The sequence below is a fragment of the Hyaena hyaena genome, unplaced genomic scaffold, assembly GCF_003009895.1.
Source record: "Hyaena hyaena isolate Hyena2069 unplaced genomic scaffold, ASM300989v1 scaffold_59, whole genome shotgun sequence".
NCBI classification, from domain to species: domain Eukaryota; kingdom Metazoa; phylum Chordata; class Mammalia; order Carnivora; family Hyaenidae; genus Hyaena; species Hyaena hyaena.
Genome location: NW_024080691.1, coordinates 2,152,192 through 2,172,591, shown reverse-complemented (window position 1 = coordinate 2,172,591; position 20,400 = coordinate 2,152,192). Strand labels below are relative to the sequence as shown.

The following is a 20,400-nucleotide window of genomic DNA, read 5'->3' as shown; positions in this document are numbered from 1 at the left end:
TTAAAATGAACAATTTACCTATTTTTTTCACAAAGGTGCAGCATGAGAGATTATAATTTGGCTCCTACGTACTCCTCCGACATGCTCCATTCCACTGCTAATCACAGTTCCTCTCTGCACAAATGCTTTTCCAGCCTGTATACTTTTATACTTATGCTATTCCAGCTGCTTAGAATGCCCTTTTCCTCTGTACACCTGGTTTCCTAAATCTGTTTGGAAACCCAGCTACGGTTAACTCCTCTGGGAAGTCTTCCTTAATCTCAAGTGTAGGCCACCCAGCACAATGAATTAAGAGTTTAGACTGTAAAGTCAGACATATCTGGGACTCTAACTTGGCCCACCACTTACCACTGTGGAAAAGTGACTTACTTGATCTGACCAAGCCTCAGCCTCCTGATCTGGGAAATGGGCCTAATAGTTCCTACCTGACAAGGCTATAGGGATTGAATGAAGTAATTTAGGTAAAGCATTTGGCTAAGCTCTTGGCAAATAATAAGCACTGTACATGAGTTAGCTATTATTGCTGACCTAGAGTTAGAATTAATCAATTCTGATGCACATTTACCAAGCCAAATTTTACATGCCTGCCTCCCCTACAAGACTGTAACTTCCTTAAAGGTTAAACTTATTCAGAACTAGGCATAATGCCCAGAGTATAGTAAGTAGCCAACAAATGTCTCGCTGAGTTAAAATGAATCAAACACTTAGAAGAGAATTCTTAAAAGAACAAATTTTTAAAGTAATACTTTAAATAAAGTAAAGTAAAATAAAAGTGTACAATGTGTAATTTGACAATGTTCTAGATTGGCTGTGACACTTTCATATTTATGTTCACATTTTCAGTATGGTTCTCACAGTGGCTTCAAGGGGCAGGCATTATTATCCCGAGTTCACGAATTAGAGAAACAGACTCAGAGGGATCTAATTTTGGCCCAAAGTCAACTGAGCAATTTGCAGAATCCAAACGTGTATCATTTTTCTCCTCCCCCCCATGCCTCCCTTTCCTGCTCATCCCCTCCCCTCCCCTTGCCCCAAAGAGGAGTAGCTAAGCCACTCTTTAACTCAGGTGTTAAGATGTTAAGCTTCCACAAGTGATCCCTCAGCCAGCACCCAATGAAAGCGCAGGCTGAGACCCGGGGCCTTCTCAGAGATGCCATTCCCACTGGTGACCACAGCCCTGGTGTCTCTGCACTCCTTGGGGAAAGCAGGCATGTGTTGTACGTTTTTGCCTTCAGCGTTCAGAGGAAACACTTGCTTTCTGCCAGTCCTTTGGGTTCCTCCAGACTTTTCCTGTGCTTTTTGTGTAGCTGAGAAGGTGAAGCGTAAGGGTATCAAAAGTGGCAAACAGTCCCTACCTCGGGAGACAGGCATTTGCTAGAAGAAAGAACGGACCAATGGCTTCCCAGAGCATTGTTCAGCCACATTAGAGAAAGGATTAAGCAGATACATTCAGCTATTCTAACAGATTTTCTTTAAGCCTTGAATACGCCTCTCACACTCACTCAGATAATCACATTAGTTTTGTCATTAAAAGCTCCCTTTTATAGAAAGTACCTAAACCGCTTAAACCACCCAGAGAGGTTGCATACATTATCAAACACCAAGACAAACAAAAGGGATTTTCTGTTCCACATCTCAGTTTTCCTTATTCCTTCCAAAAAAAAATTTTTTTTTTTTTTGAAATAGAGGTAGCGATGATTTTTCAAATAGGCAGTGGCAGGACAGCAATTCTCACTCCTCCCTTCCCTTGGCAGTCACAACTGGGAGGAATGGAAAACCCCTTCAGCACTGAGGCCAGCAGAAAACAAAAGTTAAGACAGAGATGAAGACAGCAGGGCAAGGAGGGGGTAGAAAGAAGTGTGCTTGCTTCTCTGCACAGGAAATTGCATTTGGAACCAAGGAAGGGTAGAAAAGCACAGGACCTTGGATCTGACAACTAATGCTTACTATATGTATGGCCATGATTGGGGGTGGAAGGGAGTTAATTCATTTCTCTTGGTTTCATGATTCTCCTTTATAAAATGGAGGTAATATCCGCCAGGGATGCTGAGGGGCTCACATGAGCAAAGGCAGGCAGCAGAGTTCTGAGATCTATGAAGTATGATACCAGCATTAACAGGGGAGGTTTCCTTTGGTTTTCTTTTTGGGAACCCTATTACAGTGGAATCTAGGTCTTTCTTTTTTTCACAGTAACATGATCGGTGCCTAACCCTTGCTACGTAATGTGTACTTGGTAATTTTTTTTTGTTTTAAATAGTGCTTTTGTTGCCTTTCTCACAAAGCTCCATCTACCCTGCAAACTGTCATCCCTCAAGTCTCAGTCCAAATGTTACTTCTCCTTTAAAGCCTTCCTCAAACCTTCAGCATGAATCCATCACTTCTGCTTTCATGCTCCCACAGCATCCTGAATGCACCACAAGTTCTTGGCCTCATCATCTGACATTGTGACCATCTCTCCCCATTAACACTGAGCTTCTTGAAAACAACTGGGCTTTGTCTTTGAATTCTTACTACCTAACACTATACTGCATAGTCAATTAATGTTTGAATGAACAGATGATAAAGAAGCAATCCAAAGAATTAGTTATTTGGCCCAGGAAAAGTAAATTCAAGGAGAAACTTAAGAATCAGTCTCCAAAAGGGGCACCTGGGTGGCTCAGTAGGTTAAACCTCCGACTTCAGCTCAGATCATGATCTCACAGTTTGTGGGTTCGAGCCCCACATCGGACTCTGTGCTGACAACTAGCTCAGAGCCTGGAGCCTGCTTCACATTCTGTATCTCCCTCTTTATCTGATCCTCCCCTGTGCATACTCTCTCTCCCTCTCTCTCAGAAATAAGTGGAACATTAAAAAAAATGTTGAGTCAGTCTCCAAAATACATACAGATTATTAAATTTTAGAGAGGAGTGTGTCTGTATTAAACATTGTGCTACTGCATGGTTTATAGTGTAAGACTATTGGGTGAATTGAATTAACATAAGTTTTTCATCTTCTTTGTAGGGTAAAACTTGAGGAAAAGCTTTAAATTACAATAGGGATTTAGGTTAGACTAGAGTTTTCAACATCAACATTATTGGCATTTTGAGCCAGATGAATCTTTGCTGCGGGAGGCTGTCCTCTGCATTGTAGGATGTCAAATCACACTAGACACCAGCCCACCTGAAGATGTGACAACCAATAATACCCCCAGGCATTGCCAAAAGTCCCCTGGGGGGCAAAATTGACACTAGTTGAAAACGAGTTGCTTAGATCTAAAGACTAAATTCCTGCAGGTAAGAGTCTTGTGGCATCAGAAAAAGAGACAAGGGGCACCTGGGTGGCTCAGTCGGTTAAGCGTCTGACACTTGATGTCAACACAGGCCATGATCTTGAAGTTCATGAGATGGAGCCTCCCATCAGGCTCTGCACTGACAGTGTGGAGACTGCTTGGGATTCTCGTTCTCCTTCTATTTCTCTGCCCCTCCCCTGCTCTCTCTCTCAAAATAAATAAATAAGCATTTAATTAGAGACACAGGAGATGGTGGAACTCTGACCATTAGTTCCTTTAAGATATGGCAGGTGATTTGTTTTACCGATTTACATTGTACCTTCCATTCTGAAGGCAGGTATTAACCGAATGAAATGATATCATGGTAACATATAAAACGTCTTCTGTCAGCTGCAAGGGATATTTCTGAAACAGGAATAATCCGACAGCCTTTGTTGATGAAATGAGGAAGCCATTTATCAAACCATCTAGCTACTTCCCCTGTACCGCACTTATTCAAGGGCACTGACTGTAGTACACCCTGAGTGTCATAGCACTTTATATATCACCTGAACAAAAAGTTTTCATTTAAAGTTTAATATCTTAGAGTTATTGATTTGATGGTTTTCTGTAAATCTTTATTTGGCTATTTACCTCTGGACTTCAGGAGCTACAAAACAAAGAATATAGTCAACATCATCCCCCGAAGCCATAGAGGACATTTGATAACAGACACAAACATCTCTGCAGTGGGAGAAGCACATGATTCCTTGTCTCGGCTCTGCATCCACATGGCTGGTGAGCTACCATTGGTCCTTTCATGACTTAACAGCATATTCAGGTGTCCGAGCTGGGTTTTTGTTTCAACCTGCTTCCTTTGTGTTATAAAACAGCATTCCTTCTCCCTGTTCAACTATCTGCTAAGGCATTCAGACTGGCCAAGACACATCTATCTGGTGAAATTTTGGTTGAGAGTGTTTCTCCAAACACTGTAAAATCTATTTCCAGATTAACAAATTTCATTAGCTCAACAGAGAATTATTGTTGTACCCTGGTGTTAAGACTTTGTTCTGTGCTAAACGATCACATATGGATGAAAACAATGAAACCTAGCAATATATGTAAAGAAGTTGAAGATCTCATTACATTTTCCCCTTTCTGTGGCTCCTTCAGGACATTCCTGCCTGGGCTTCTCTGAGTTGGTTTATCTTACACACGGTGTGAACTGTTTAACTGACTTTGTTGTCTTCTTTGAAGATGGCTGCAAGAAAACTTAGCCAAGGGGAGCCTGGGTGGCTCAGTTGGTTGGGTGTCCAGCTTCGGCTCAGGGTTCGTGGGTTCAAGCCCCACGTTGGGCTCTGTGCTGACAGCTAGCTCAGAGCCTGGAGCCTGTTTCAGATTCTGTCTCCGTCTCTCTCTGACTCTCCCCTGCTCATGCTGTCTCTCTCTCTCTCATAAATAAATTTAAAAAAACGTAGCCAAATTTCCTTGGCCCCTGTCTTCAGAAAATACATAGAATTCAGTGGCAGTATTTCCCAATGGGTTCCTCAAATGCTATTGAAAAAGGGGTTCTGGATCAAATAAATTTGGAAAATGTTGCATTCTTGGTGATTCACAATGCATATGGCATATCAAAGTTTGAGAGATTCTGTAACAATGATAACCTGTTTAAATTTATTTCAACCATGTTCAAGCATTTTCATCATGTATACCTTTTTAATGACTTATCCACTAACATCTGGCCTTATTAGCATTCTGTGGAACTTGCTTTATGGTTTGCATTCCTAGAACCATTTTACACCTCTATCACTTTTAAATCTCTTCTGTCCCATGTTGTGTTTAATGTATATCTTTAGAACATCTGAAGTCCTTTCAGAACGTGGTGTGACAAAAATTTAAGAATAATAAATAAACATGTTAACTACATGACGTTGGGCAAGTAACTTTCACACTCCAGGCCTGAACTTATTAGGTGTTAGCCATGTTAAACACACTCATGCAGAACTAAGGTTTAGTTTGCACCTGGTTACTGTAAGCATCCATCCTCCCATCTTTATTAGAAGGTAACAAACTCTATTGAAACCCACTCTTTCCTTGACTCTTTGCATTGAAAAATGGCTTTGGAGAAATCCATCCACTTGCACGTCTCTGTTTCCAGCATTCTAATTCCCACCTAACCTCAAAAGAGAGTTACATTCAGTCCCTTGATAAAGACTGCCAGGCGGACAGAGTGGGAGAGAGAGCCAGGAACACACTCAGTTGAAGAGAGGGTAAATTGGGAAGTCCATGTTCTAGAGGGATTGAGAGCTAGGAGATCCCCTTTCCAAAATCTGGGGAAGCCTGGGGCAGGAGGTCACATGATCACATCAGAGCTGTGAAAGGTGCTTGGCTTTCGAGACTGAAGGATAGAAAGCTTGACCTTTCCACCCTAAAATGTATCTATTCATATGAATTTACAAAGGGCCTGCCCAGACCTGGCTGCCAGGCTCCATCCTAGATGCTTGTTACAGAAAGAATGAGACATAGTTCCTGCTCTCAGGGAGCTTGGTCTTCCTGAAAGGGTGAGAACATTTGGCAAAATAACACAATTGGGGATATGAGGGTTAAATTAGAGGTAGTTGGGCACTGTTTAAGGTACCAGAGATGCAGAGATGAATTAAACAGACAATCCTTACCTTGGTGGAGCCTACATTAGAGGTGACATACTAGGTGTGACCCCTTGTTCTTTGAAAGCTTCAATGAAACCATTCCCTTTAGGAAAGATGAGAAAGAACTTCACAGTGTAAGTAATCAAGTTGACCTGGGCTTTGAAAGACGCACACAAGTTGCCAGTGAAAACATACTGGAGGGTAATGCTAGGAAAGGAATTTCAGAGGAATTTTGGTGTGACTGAATGGCAGGACATAAGGAAAGTAATAGGTGGCAATTAGAATGGGAAATGAGTGCAGGGAGGTAGATTCCAATTTAAGCCATGGTTGTACCACAGCACAAGTGGTGGGTTGGCTAACCGGAGCCATATGGCCTATAGTTGTAGTACAAGATGTTTGGGGCTTACTTATGTATCATGGTAAGTACAATACAGTACTTCAGTGGCTCCTGAAGTTTCCTGAACACTTGTTCCCTGAACTAACATCTCAGGTTTTGATTACTATCCATTCACCATGGCTTTCCAACCCAGACTGGATTCCAGACCTTTATATCCAACAGCCCTGACAGACAGCTCTACATGCTTATTTCAAAAGCACATAAAACTCAGCCTGACAAAACTGGACTGAACCCATAATCTTCCTGCTAAACCTGGTCACCCTCTATCCTCTGATGTTTCTTGCCAGTGCATGGCACCACAATCTATCCAAGTGCCTAAGCCAGAAATCATCATCCTTGACACCTGCCCAACTCATATCTCATTGGACATATCACAAAACCCCACTGACCTTCCTTATTAAAACTCTCTCAAACTCCTCCACTTCTCACTGTCACCTCTACCACCCTAGTCAGAGCTACCCTCTTATCTAACCTGGACAAAAGCAACAGTGGTCTCTACATCACATGCTTGCCTCCTACAATGCATATTCCACTTTATAGCCAGTATGACCTTTTATTTATTTTTTTAAATGTTTATTTATATTTGAGAGTGGGGGGGCGGAGCTGGGGAGGGGTAGAAAGAGAGGGAGACACAGAATACAAAGGAGGCTCCAGGCCCCAAGCTATCAACACAGAGCCCAACACAGCTCTCAAACTCATGGACTGCAAGATCATGACCTGAGGCAAAGTCGGACTCTTAACCGGACTGAGCCACCCAGGTGCCTCTAGCCAGCATGACCTTTTTAAATTAAAATCTATTTACGTCACCCCCAACTAAGGACTGTCAATGATTTCTTATTGCTTGTAATGATTCCTTATCATGGTCTCCTTGAATGAGCTTTCTCCCTACCCAAGCCTGCAGATTCATCTTCTATCACTTCCCCTATGGTCTGCTATCCTACTGGCCTTCTTTTAGTTCCTGGAATATGCAACACTCAGGGCTTTCACACATGCCATTTTCTCTACTCTTCTTCCTATACAGCAACCATGTATCATTTAGATCACAGCTAAAACACCACATCTCAAAAAAGCATTCTCATATTCCTGTAGACTAGTTCAGGTTCCCTGCTAAATGTCCTAATAGCCCCCAGTCTTCATAGCACTTAAACCAACTCACTTGTAGAACTTGACATTTCGTGTCTTTCTTCCATTAGAACATAGACCTTACTAGAACAGATACTATGTTTGCTTTTTCACCATTGTTTTCTCCAGGTCCCAGAATGCCTTAAGCCCTGTAGATGCTCTGTAAATAGGAATAGGAAAAGTTGCCTTTTCCATGACCAGTTTGGAGAGTGACGATGCATATTTACAGATTAAAAACAAAAGACAACTATTTAACTTTAAGCCATCATTTCCCAAACTTGCTTAACTATGGATCTTTCTCCTACCTAAGTATTGGCATTTTGTTGGACATTTATGTTCTAAAAAACACTGTGTGATGGATGGATAGATAGATAGATAGATAGATAGATAGATAGATAGAGTTGTCTTAACTGCTCCCTCTCCATCCTAAATTGTGTATCTCTGAAGCCATGGTTTTATAACCTCATCCCTCCCTAAACACCTGTGGGCTTGTTAGGTGGTGCAGCCACAGGCACCTGAGGATACCATGGGGGATGTCATCATGGGCCTTGTGCCAGCAGAGAAGAAGCTGGTCTGCAGAGAAAGAACAAAGCAATCATGGGAAGGGAAGGTTTAGGCAGGGATCCCAAACTCAGATGGAATTAGACAGGACATCAGGAGTGAGGCAAACTGACAGGGCATGTCCTGTCTCAAGATACTCAAATTCAGAATTCTTTCAACTGGTGGTTTTCAAAGTATAATCTTCCAGTATCATCTAGAAACTTGTCAGAGAGTCAGGGTCAACTGCCCAGGCATATTACAATCTCTGGGGTGAGGCTCAGCAATCAGTGTTTTAACAAGGCCTTCAGGTAATTCTGAGGCTGATTTGCATTCTATATTGCTGGCCAAACTATACAAATCTGAGGAACAAATCTCACCCACAGGCTGGTGACCTCTGTTGAAAGCAAGATGAAACAGAAAGTAGCAGTCTTAACTTTTCATGACTTTCTAGACCCTGATTCCACCCAATCATGATTCCTAGTTTTATTCAAATCCTGGAGCTATTCCTACATAGGAATTTATTTCAATAAATTTCCTCTTTTGCTTAAAGTAGTTTGTTGAGGTTTTTTTTTTTTTTTTACTTATCCAAACAGAGATTTAGACATATCATTTTAAAAAACAACAGCAGAACAAAACAAAATAAACCTGGATTCAAGGCCTAGTTCTACCAAAAATGAGCTATGACAAGTCCCATCTCTCTGAGCCACACCACCATCACCTACAAATGATGGGATTGGACTGGGTGATATCTAAGTTCCCTTGTCTTCTAATACACTAGACTAGACACTGATTTCTCTGGATAATCTCTTGACCCTCCAGATCCCTTAAGAAAGAAAGCGCCTAAGAGAGGCGCTTCGGTGGCTCAGTCAGTCAAGCAACTGACTTCAGCTCAGGTCATGATCTCACAGCTTATGAGTTTGAGCCCTGCGTCGGGCTCTGTGCTGACAGCTCGGAGCCTCAAGCCTGCTTCAGATTCTGTGTCTCCCTCTCTCTCTGCCCCTCCCCTGTTCGTTCTCTGTCTCTCAAAAATAAATAAATGTTAAAAAAAGTTAAGAAAAAAAAAAGTTTTCTAAGTTTCTTTAGTTCTCACCATTGACTCCAGGTAGTTAAAGTACCAAAAACAGAAAATAGAAATACCCCGATTATTCTTTTTTTTTTAAATGTTTTTTTATTTTTTGAGAGAGACAGAGTGCAAGTGGGGGAGGGGCAGAGAGAGGGAGACAGAATCCAAAGCAGGTTTCAGGCTCCAAGCCACCAGCACAAAGCCCGACTGCGGGGCTCGAACCCATGAACCATGAGATCATGACCTGAACTGAAGTTGGATGCTTAACCAACTGAGTCACCCAGGTGCCCAAGAAATACCCAATTCTTTATGTCTCCCTTACCTTGTCTTTCAAAAGCACCATCTATTAATGAGAGAGCAGCTTTAAATAATAAGGCTTATTTCATGTTCGAAGTCTTTTTCAATTTCAACTAAATTCTAACATAGTAATTAGGCTAACTTAAAGTTGCTGTCTGTAATGAAATGTGCACTGAAAAAACATATACATAAGACCAAATTATAATTGCATAAAAATATAGTAATTTTTGGCAATTTTTCTCTTCATAAAAATGTAACTTATCCAAAAAAGCAATGCTAAATTAATGGCAAAATATTTTAAAGATTTTAAACAAATGTAAGGTTTCAAGGAAAATATCATAAAATCAAAAGTACTTAAAATAAATAGTACAGATATCCTCTACTAAGCCCATAAACCCTGCATTATGTAACTTTTTAGTTGATAAAGAATAAAAACTAGTATTGTTTTGACCCTTAAATTCTCACTCCAGCAGACTTTTCTCTGATGCTGAAATGAAAATAGTGACCAAATGCTTTGATGGACAACTCATTACAACGAGAACTGAAGGCTTCCAAAACCAGACAAAGATTTTTTTCTGTATCTCTCAGATGCCAGGAAAGTAAGGGAAATATTTCAGTTTCCCACCCAAGAACGAACTCTATGTCTGCACTTAAAAAAAAAAAAAGTGCCTTAGAAATGACTGAACTCAAGGTACAGTTTTTGAAAAGCAGAAAATGTTCCCAAGGCAGGGTGAAGGAAAAAAATTATTGAGAGAAAATAAAAAGAAGGGGGAAGAAATCTTTCAACAGAGTAGAAACTGTTATTCTCTCTCTGTGTCCCTGAAAGGTTTTGATCCAGCCCTATTTGTTATCCTAGAAAAGCTCTTCTGAAGAAAGGTCTCAGTGTAAGAACTGCTTGAAAGAAGCCAACCCCTTGGAAATAGGAACGGCTCAGCCATTTATTAACGTCAAATATGCTGCCTGCATGAATCAGTCAGCTTGTCTCTTGGAAGCCATACAGAAAAGTTCTCGCGCACCTGCTTCTTGGTGCTCTGACACTTCTGACTTTAATGACAGCAGCAACAACCACCAGAAAATAAAATTAAAAAAAAAAACAAAACGCCAAACATGACTACATCCTACTTTCTAAATGGTTGATTCATCAATTCGTAAAGGCTTCTCGCTGAAGAATCCTCAGTAACCACAGCATATAAAAGCTCGCTCAGACGTAAAAGCAAAAGCAAAACAGAGTCATTCTCCTAAACTGGCAAAATGTAACCAAATTACCACAAAACTGACCTTAGAAACAAAGAGAAATGGAGCAGAAAAAGGCCAGATTTCTTACTGGCAGTACCACAGTGGCAAGAATCCCAGACCTGAGAAAAGCTGCCAAGTAGAAGAGAGAAAATTAGACTTTCCAAAAGCAGCCAAGCCCAGTGCACACAGTATTCCCAACAGCTGGAGTGAGCTTCAGAAGCAACACGCAGGTATAAGGTCCAGCCTTATTCTTTATTTACAGCACAGTTCAAAGTCATTAAATCAAGTACAAAAGAAATGGCTTCCATTTCCTGGATTGGCATCGGACATCCTTCCTACCAGCTGCAATTACATCATTTTTATCTATCTTCTGCTGTTCTCTTTTGAGGGAAGGGATGGGGAGTGACAAATGGACCAAAGAGACTTTAACCTCAAACCCAAGAGGAAGCCCCGCTTGCAGAAAAACAAAGGAAGCGACCCTTCCTCTTGTGAAACAAATACTGCTCCAGTATGAGCGCCACTGATGGTGGAGGAAAGCTGTCACAAAAAGATTCTTCCTGGGGGTGGCGTGAAGATGGCGAGGATTCAGGGTGTGGGATGGCTGCTGTCACCATCATCACCCTCTCTTCTATGTCAACCTTCTCCTCATCAGATCTAATGACAAACAAGGGAAAGTAATTACACGTAGAAAACCAAAGTGAATGGGAACGTGGGTACAATGAAGATAAAAGAAGAAAGTGAAAATGATCAAAATTTCTCAGTGCTTCTTTCTCTGACTGGCATAGAAATCTCTGATCCACTGCTTCATGTGTCTAACTTCCAAGGAGCGGGCTAATACCACGGTCGTGGGATCAAAGGCATTTCTGGCTCGAAGATCTAGATGATGGGCCCCTCCTGGGATGGTGATCGCAACCAAGGTGTCTGTGATATCCTTGGTTACTCCACCTCCTGACCAGGGGTCTAGTTCACCATTGCTAAGTGAGGGAAAAAAGAAAAAATAAGATTGTTAGTTTTTCATATCTACACCCAGAGAAGACAGGAGAAACCTACTATGTGCATAACATCAAAAATTACAAATTTATAACTTGCAGGATTTGATCTGAGGATCTAATCTGTCATATAAAAAGGTGCCTCATGCTGGAATTTTACATATTTTCTGCAACAAGGTGCAAGAGATAGAATCAGGGAAGACTGAAGGTGGTACTCTGTGAATCAACCCAGATTCTACCAGGACATGGAATTCAGAAGCCTGAATTTCAGTCCCAGCTTCATCACTCAAAAGCTGGATATCTCATACAAGTTACTCACTCAGTTTCCTCATCTGTAAAATAGAGATAACAAGGCCGACCTCATAAGGTTGTTATAAGGGCTAAACCAGAGGGTACACATGGATGTGCTGAATAAGCACAGTGTTAGGCACAGAGGAGTCCTTCAATTAATGCCGGTTTCCTTACTTCCTAGGACCCAACTACCAGAGTGATTAAAAACAAAACAAAAACAACTCCCATATTTTAAGAATGCTAATTAGGGGTGCCTAGGTGGCTCAGTCGGGTTAAGCGTCCGACTTCTGCTCAGGTCATGATCTAGTGGTTCATGGGTTCAAGCCCCACATTGGGCTCTGTGCTGACAGCTAGGAGCCTAGAATCTGGAGCCTGCTTTGGATTCTGTGTCTCCTTCTCTCTCTGCCCCTCCCCAACTCATGCTCTGTCTCTCTCTGTCTCAAAAATAAATACCCCCCCAAAATTAAAAGTGCTAATTAACTCAGCTTTAAAAAAATGCCTTTTTTTTTCTTTTTAAACAATACACTCCTCTTAGTACAGTACTTTGGGAAATAGGATGGTAGAACTGAAAAAGTCCCTTGGATCTGGAATCAGAAAATTTGGGCATTACTCAAAGATCTTCATTTTATATTAGCTTTAAAGTTAAAGAAATGGTATGTTATTAGTCTTGGCTGGTTTACACAACACATTTCAGAATGACATAAACAGGACCGGTCATCAAAATAGGCTATTTAGTTTAGCTGAGTAAAAAACCAATATACCACTGACAGTATTCCTAAGAACATTATCAACAGCTTTTTTTGAGCCATAATTCACCTATCACAAAAGCCGTCCACTTAAAATGTACAATTCAATGGCTTTTAGTACATTCAGAGTTTGCAACCATCACCACAATTAATTTTAGGAAAGTTCATCACCCTCAAAATGAAATCCATACTCATGGCAGTCAATCTCCATTGCCTTCCCTGTGCCTCCTCACTCAGCCCCAATCAACCACTAATCACCTCTCTGCCTCTATAAATTTGCCTTTACCTTTACCATATAAACGGAATTATACAATGTGTGATCTTTTGTGATTGGCTTGCTTCACTGTGGCATAATGTTTTCAAGTTTCATCCATACTGTAGTGTGTATTAGAACATTATTCCTTTTTATTGCCAAATAATTTCCATTGTGTGGGTATATCACATTTTATTTATCCAGTCATCAGATGCACATTTGTGTTGTTTCCACTTTTTGGCTATTATGAACATTGCTCCTATGAACATTCATATACAAGTTTTTGCTTGGGTGCAGGCTTTCATTTCTCTTGGGTATATACCAAAGAATGGAATTTCTGGGATGTATGGTGATTTAACGTTTTGATGCACTGCCAAACTTTCTCCAAAGTGGCTATACTATTTTACACTCCCACTAGCAATATATGAGGGTTTCAATTTCTCTATATCCTTGCCAATACTTATATCTGTCTTCTTGATTATAGCCATCCTATGTGGGTGTAAAATAGAATCTCATTGCGGTTTTGATTTTAATTTCCCAAATGACTGAAGATATTGAGCATTTTTTTCATGTGCTCACTGGCCATGTGTATGTCTTCTCTGCAAAATAAAATGTCTATTCAGAACCTTGACTGTTTTTAAATTGCATTATCCACTAATATCATTTGATTCATTTTGAGTTACTTTTTTTCATGGATATGAAATAGGGGTCCAACTTCATTCTTTTGCTTGTGAATATCCAGGTTTCTCAGCATCATTTCTTGAAAAAAAGTACTCTTTCCCCAAAAAATTGTCTTGGCCCTTGTGGAAAACCAATTGACCATATACATAACAAGAGTTGACTTCCAGATGGTCAATTCTCTTCATTGATCTGTATGTCCTTATGGTAGTATCATAATATATTGATTATAGTAGCTTTATAATAATAGATTTGAAACTGAAGTATGAGTTCTTTAAACTTGTTCTTTTTTCCCCATAATGTTTATGGGGGGGAGAGAATGAGTGAGTTAGAGAGATAGAGAGAGAGGGAGAGGGAGAGAGAGAAGACTGGGGGAGGGGCAGAGAGCTAAGGGGACAGAGGATTCGAAGCAGGCTCTGCACTGATAGCAGAAAGCCCAGCCCCATACAGGGCTCAAACCCACAAACCGAAAGATCATGACCTGAGCTGAAGTCGGACAACTAACCGACTGAGCCATCCAGGTGCCCCTGTCCTCCCTTTTCAAGATTGTTCTGGCTATTCTGGGTCCCTTACACTTTTACATGAATTTTAAGATCAGCTGGTCAATTTATGTGAAAAAGTGAGCTGAGATTTTCAGAGATTGTGATGAATTTGTAGATCAGTTTGTAGACTATTCACACCTTACCAATATTACCTCTTCTGCAAGAACATGAGATGTCTTTCCATTTATTTAAATCCTTAATTTCTTCCAACAACATTTTGTAGCAGTTTTCAGTGCATAAGTCTTACACTTCTTTTGTTAAACTTATTCCTAAGTATCTTATTCTTGATGCTATTATAAATCAAATTCCTTCCTAACATTTATTAGCTCCATACCTGCATAGAGTAGTTTAGGATTTACAAAGCCTTGACTATTATAACAACTATGTGAGGTAGGTTTAATAACAACTCTTTTATAGATGAGAAAACTAGTACCCAGAGAAATGAAAAGATTTGCCCAAATCATTCAGCTAGAAACCGCAAATCTGAGATACAAACTCAGACCTTATAACCCCAGTCTAATGTTCAATCTTAGAGTATGCTGCATTTCATGGACACATGTTGTAAATCAATAGCACATACCCTCTTGACCTGTATGGTGCAGAATAAGAGCATGAACTTTGGGATCAGACACACCTGGGTTCCAGTGCCAGGTCTGCCTCTCATCCCCCTAATCTTATGGAAGTTGGGATTCCTCAAAATAAAATAAAGACAGAAACACATTGATTAAGAACTTGGCAGCTATTAGATTACTTTCCCCTGATACTGCACTTCTTGGTATATCTTTATGTGCATATTACTTACAGAACACTTTTATATGCTTTCTGACATTTGTTTCATGTACATTCCATTTTGCTGATATTGTTACAAAGCCTGAAATCACAAATCTTTGAGGTCACATTATCAGATATATGAAATTGTTCCCATAATTTGCATAATCATTGTTAAAGTCTCATCTATAAGTACAATCTATACAGATGACCGTCAAATAATATCTGTTTTTTACTGTTTGTTTATTTTGAGAGAGAGAGAGCATGAGCAGGGGACAGGCAGAGAGAGAGGGAGAGAGAATCCCAAGCAGGCTCTGTGCTGTCAGCTCTCCAACTACAATTCCATGAAGGCAGGGATTTTTGTCTCTTTCTGCCCACAGTGCCTAGAAGCAGGCCGGGCACATGGTAGGAGACAAGTATTTATTGTGTGAATGAAAGATAAAATTTTAAGTGTTTAGTTGTCTGTGGTCTTGTACCAAATGCCCTACAAAGAGGTATATAAATATATGTACACAAGTTAAGGAATTAAGGAACATGAAAACACTTCAGTACTTTTTACATGGGAAACCAAAGTTAATATAAATGATCAATATAAATACAGAGAGACTAACCTTCAGCTGTGTGTAGTAGTGAGAAGAACAAGTAAGAAGACATAAGTTTTATACCCCTACCAGCCCATGACTTTTAGTAAGTCACCTAACCTCTGTGAACATTAATTCCCACATACATAATAAAAAACACATTTTTTAAAAGAAAAGATAATGCCCCTCCAACAGAGATCTTGTGAGGCTCAAGTTAAATAATACATGTGGTAGTAAGGTATAAACTGTAAAATACTACACAAATGTGCAGTATTATAATAATTACTAACCTATTCGGTAAGCATGAGAAATAACTTCTGAAATTTACTTCTGAGAAGTAAATGAATCATGAAAAGGGATATGAAAGCATGTCTCCTAGAAATTTGGCCAGAAAAGTAATGTGATCAACTTTTTCCATTCATTCTCATCAATGAAATGAGAAAATAAGCATTTAGGTACATTAAATATATGTGTATTTGAAATATAATTTTAAATTCCCTGCTCTATTCTCACCATATTTCTCTTTAAAAAATAATTTAATTCAATTGCAACTTAACACCATTCTTAGGAAAAAAAACACTCCAAAAATGTACATTTTTGGTTTTGTTAGAAACGAAAAGGAAAACTCACGTGCAAAATAGTAGCCTTAGTTTTCAACTACCAGATAAATTCTTAAAGTAAACTACACAAGGGGTTAGATTTTCTTAAGTGAACAAATAGCCTTTATCATTATTCCAATTTGACAGGGCCAACCAAGATAGGAAACTCTCCATTATTTGCAAAACAAAAAAGCCATCCCAACAGCCACATAATAAGCAAACTGCATTTGATTTAAAAGGTCATCTGAATCAGCCCAGTGGCTTAGCAACAGTGTTTGGAGTTGCCGAGAGACCTAAGATGCACATGAACTTGAATTTCTTGGTCCTAAATACGTGAAAGCTAACCAGCCACTGGGACATTTACCAAAAGAATACTGGCTTTCATGAGAGAGTCTACATGCCTGGATAAAATTCCCAACAGTGAGCTTCTAATCACTAGCCACAATTAATTTGCCTGAGAAATTATATTAAACCTACCAGCTCCTCAGGGACTCCCTTTGGGTTTATATTTAAATTACTGAACATGACCATTGGTAAGATAATTTACCATTTGGGGTTGGGGAAAAAAAGAAATCCTTGTAACAAAACAACCATAGAATTAAAAAATTGCTGAAGTGGAACAAGTAATGGCTACTACTTATTAAGGCCTCATCATTCAACAAACATTTACTGAGTGCCTACCATGTGTTCAACAGTGAACAGACAAAATTTCTGCCCTCATGGTACTTACTCCCATGATATTCTATTTACTCATTAAAGTAACCCTATTTGGTAGTCATGACTTCTAACTTCTATAAATTGGCAATTTGCCTGAGGTTATACAGCTAACTTGGTCTCCCAGACTTCAAAGTCCAAGCTTTTAATTGAACTGACAAATTTCCTATCTGATACAGACTAAACTTTCCATTCAGGAAAGCAGCCAGAGTAGGATTTGTGTGAGGTGACCTAAGGAGAGAAGCATGGACATAAAGATACTTTCCACCTGGTTCCCTGAACATTTTCTTAATCAACCAAAACCTTTTTGTAGTTGGTGGTCACTAAGTAGACAGAACAGACACACCTAAGGCTGTTTCTTTACTTTGGGAATGTGTTTACTTCAGAAAAGCAGGACAGTTTTGAATTTTTAAATAACTTGAAAACTTTTACACTGGAGACGTCTGGGTGGCTCAGTCAGTTAAGCTTCTGACTCTTGATATCGGCTCTGGTCATGATCTCATTCATGGTTCTGAGATCGAGCCCCACATCTGGCTCTGTGCTAAAAGAGGGGAGCCTACTTGGGATTCTTTCTCTCTCTGCCCCTCCCCCACTTGTGCATGTGTGTACATGTGCACACATATGTGTGCATTGTCTCTCTCAAAATAAGTAAACATTAAAAAAATAAAAATAAAAAATAAAACTTTTACACTGGATTTCTAACATCTAGCTGCATTAAGATTTCTTTTTAAAAGTAGACTTGCCACCGCAAAAAGATAAACCAGTATCTTCACATAGTCCTGCCTTCAAACTTTCATATGCCTCTGAAGCCTTTCTAAACTTTGAATTTTCTTGTTTTTACAACATACACATTTCTTAGGCATCCAGTATGTGCCAGGTACTGGAGCAAATGCTGAAAGCACAAATATGATGAAGTCAAAGTCTCTGCTATTAGTAAGTTCTCAATCTCATGGGGCAGATGGAAACACAAATAGATCATTTCCATGGAGTGCTAAGTGATATTCACAGACCTAGGGGAGCCAAAGGGGTCGGGGTAAATCTTAACTTCCCTGGAGGAGTCAGGGAAGGTTTCTGGGAGGATGCCTGAGTCTTAAGAAAAGGAGAAAAAGAGGAAGGGGAAGGACATGCAAAGATAAATAACTACCTGTGACTAGGACATGAGTACAAGGCAGAGTGTACTTCCATTTATTCATTCAGCAAATCTTTTTTGAGCACATATATTTGCCAAATCTGGGCCAAATACTTTCTTGGGTTAACTCTTAAGCATCACACAACTCTTCAGGGTGAGTTATTATTATCATTTTATAGAAAAGAGGTCTGAGGATCTAAGAACTTAAGTAATTTTACTTGAAACAACTCAGTTTACCTTTGCAAAGTTCTATTGGAAAGTCCTTTCTTAACACGGAGTTAAAAGTTTCTAACACTGAGCTAGAATTTCCGTCTTTTGCCTCAGTTCTATTCCCCAAACTTTTTTCACCAAATCTACCCCTCCCCCAATGATGATGATGATTTTGATAGCCTAAAGAAAATAATATAAAAGGGCAAATAGATTACTAAAATATTCATCTATAATGGTTGAATCCCATAAAAAAGGACAATGTATTTGACCCAAACTCATATATTAAAGCCTTCATTCAAAGATTTAAAGACTCTACAATTCAACTTAAACTTCAGCTTTGTAAAGTCAAAGCAAGGAAAGATAAGCTTAATGTGCTAGCATGCTACAGAAATCTACTTAAATACTATACGGAGACAAACTGCCAAAAGAAAAAAAAAGAAATTGACAAAGTACTTCCTGTTCTAAGGGAACAAAGATGAGTTTGGAGACCCAAGGCCTGTTTAAGCCTTTCACAGTCCTCCAGGTCCCTTCACGGTTTCCTGTTTTCCTGATCTCACACACCCTAGTTTGGCAGTTTCCTTAAAATAATCTATACTTAGATTTATTTGCTCAGCCCTCACTTTATTAGGGTGAGCTAAAGAGTGTGGTTTTGAAGTATCCTACTGAGAACAAGAAACACAATTTAAATAAATTAAACGGGATTTTTAAGTTTTCCATTAAAGTGTTTCAGCTTATATTTGGGGCAGGTACTCTGCTCAGTGGGCAAACAGCATAAATCTAATATGACAGAGGCTCTTTTGCAAAGTGGGCAGTGCCACCAGCCTAAGTGTAGAGAATGTCCTTCAAAACAGCACTCCTCACTCTTAAAAGCTAGTGGCCATGTCCAGAAGGACGAATTTGACTCTCATTTTAAAGAGATTGTAAAAAATTGACATTTACAGTTTAAACAATGGCTTCAGGTTAAGAGGTATGTATGTTATCGCTCTACTATTTACACATAGATTTGGGGAAATTTTTTGAGTAACTTACTGTTTTTTTAATAGCTGACAGCCTAAGGTTCAAATCAAAATATGGAAATTTTAGTCACAATCACATACACCCAGAGTCTACTCAATTAACCTTCACGTGAGCAAATAGCAAATATGTCCCTTCTAAAGAAGCAGTGTAATGTAGAAAAGCAAACACAGGTTTTATAATCAGGCAGGCCAAGGTTGAAATCTGGCTTTATCACTTAGTAACCATAACAAAGCTGGATGAGGTTTGGCAAGAGACTGAACACAGTGACCTTCGCTTTCCTCCTGAGTAAAAAAGGGACTATAATAATTACTTCACAGGACTGCTGTGAGGACTGAATTAGGCAATTTATTTAAAGTGTCTCATACAGTGCCTGAAACAGAACAGAGTAAGCACCTCAAAAGTGTTTGCTGAAAAAACACTGAAAAACCTTTACTATCAACTAATAATAATAGTAACAACAGCAGTACAAATTGAGAATAGCAAATGATACTTCATTTTGTTCTAGTTTTTTTTTAATATAAAATATTTAAATATTGTTGCTGTTATGGTTTTTAAGCCTCTAAGTATGTTGGTAATAGAGTATAAAAGCATATCTCTTGCCCAGCATCCTGTCTTTCAGGGAAAGACATGATGGATACCACTCCTGTATTCTATATCATCTTACCATCAGCATTTTTCTGGTTCTGTCTTCTCAGCTATTCTACAAATGTCTCCATCAACAAAAGTTTTTCTCTGTTACCGGTAAAAACTCACCTAAAAACAATGTTTGTGTGTGAACTGATGTTTTTGCCTCCATACACAGTACTGATCCAGGCAGGCCTTGGTCTCACACCCCACTGTTTAAAACAGTCATCAGAATATTCCTTAAAGTTCCATAAATGAGGTTCAAACATGTCATTGATACCATCTGTACAAAAAGGCATGACCATTTCTGTGCAAGCCTAAAAATGACAAAATGAAGCATAAAATGTTAAATAACTCATCCAAAGTTATTTTGCTAGTAGCAGCAAAGCTAGAGTTTGACCTCAGGCGTTCTGGCTTCAGAGCGCCTGTTCTTTACCTCTGTCATACCACCTCTAATCACTCCTGGAAAGACTCAGCTGAGAAGTAACAAAACAAAACTTAGGGCTATATATTCTTCATTTGTAAACCGCTTTCTTTCATATCTATTATCATATTTAATCCTTGGGAGGGAAAGTATTATTATTATTATTATTATTAGTTTCATGCAAATGAAAGAATGGAGGCTCAGAGACTCAAGTTAGATTCCCCTTCTTTTCTTCATCCATAAAATACTTCCTTTATAGGACTTGCCCACATACATTGTAATATT

At 39.3% G+C, this 20,400-nt stretch overlaps 1 protein-coding gene across 2 annotated transcripts in view; it reads right to left on the bottom strand.

Moving 5' to 3' along the window:
- Positions 1-10,783: 10,783 nt before the first annotated feature.
- Positions 10,784-20,400, bottom strand: part of LOC120231622 (prolylcarboxypeptidase) — a 72,409-nt gene continuing 62,792 nt past the window's right edge. For both annotated transcript variants that reach the window (XM_039231794.1, XM_039231795.1), the window contains 2 exons: positions 19,821-20,008; positions 10,784-11,524 (listed from right to left, as the gene is read on the bottom strand). In XM_039231794.1, the coding sequence (XP_039087725.1) occupies positions 11,308-11,524; positions 19,821-20,008 (405 nt within the window). In that variant the 3' untranslated portion in view covers positions 10,784-11,307. The remainder of the gene's footprint in view (positions 11,525-19,820; positions 20,009-20,400) is intronic.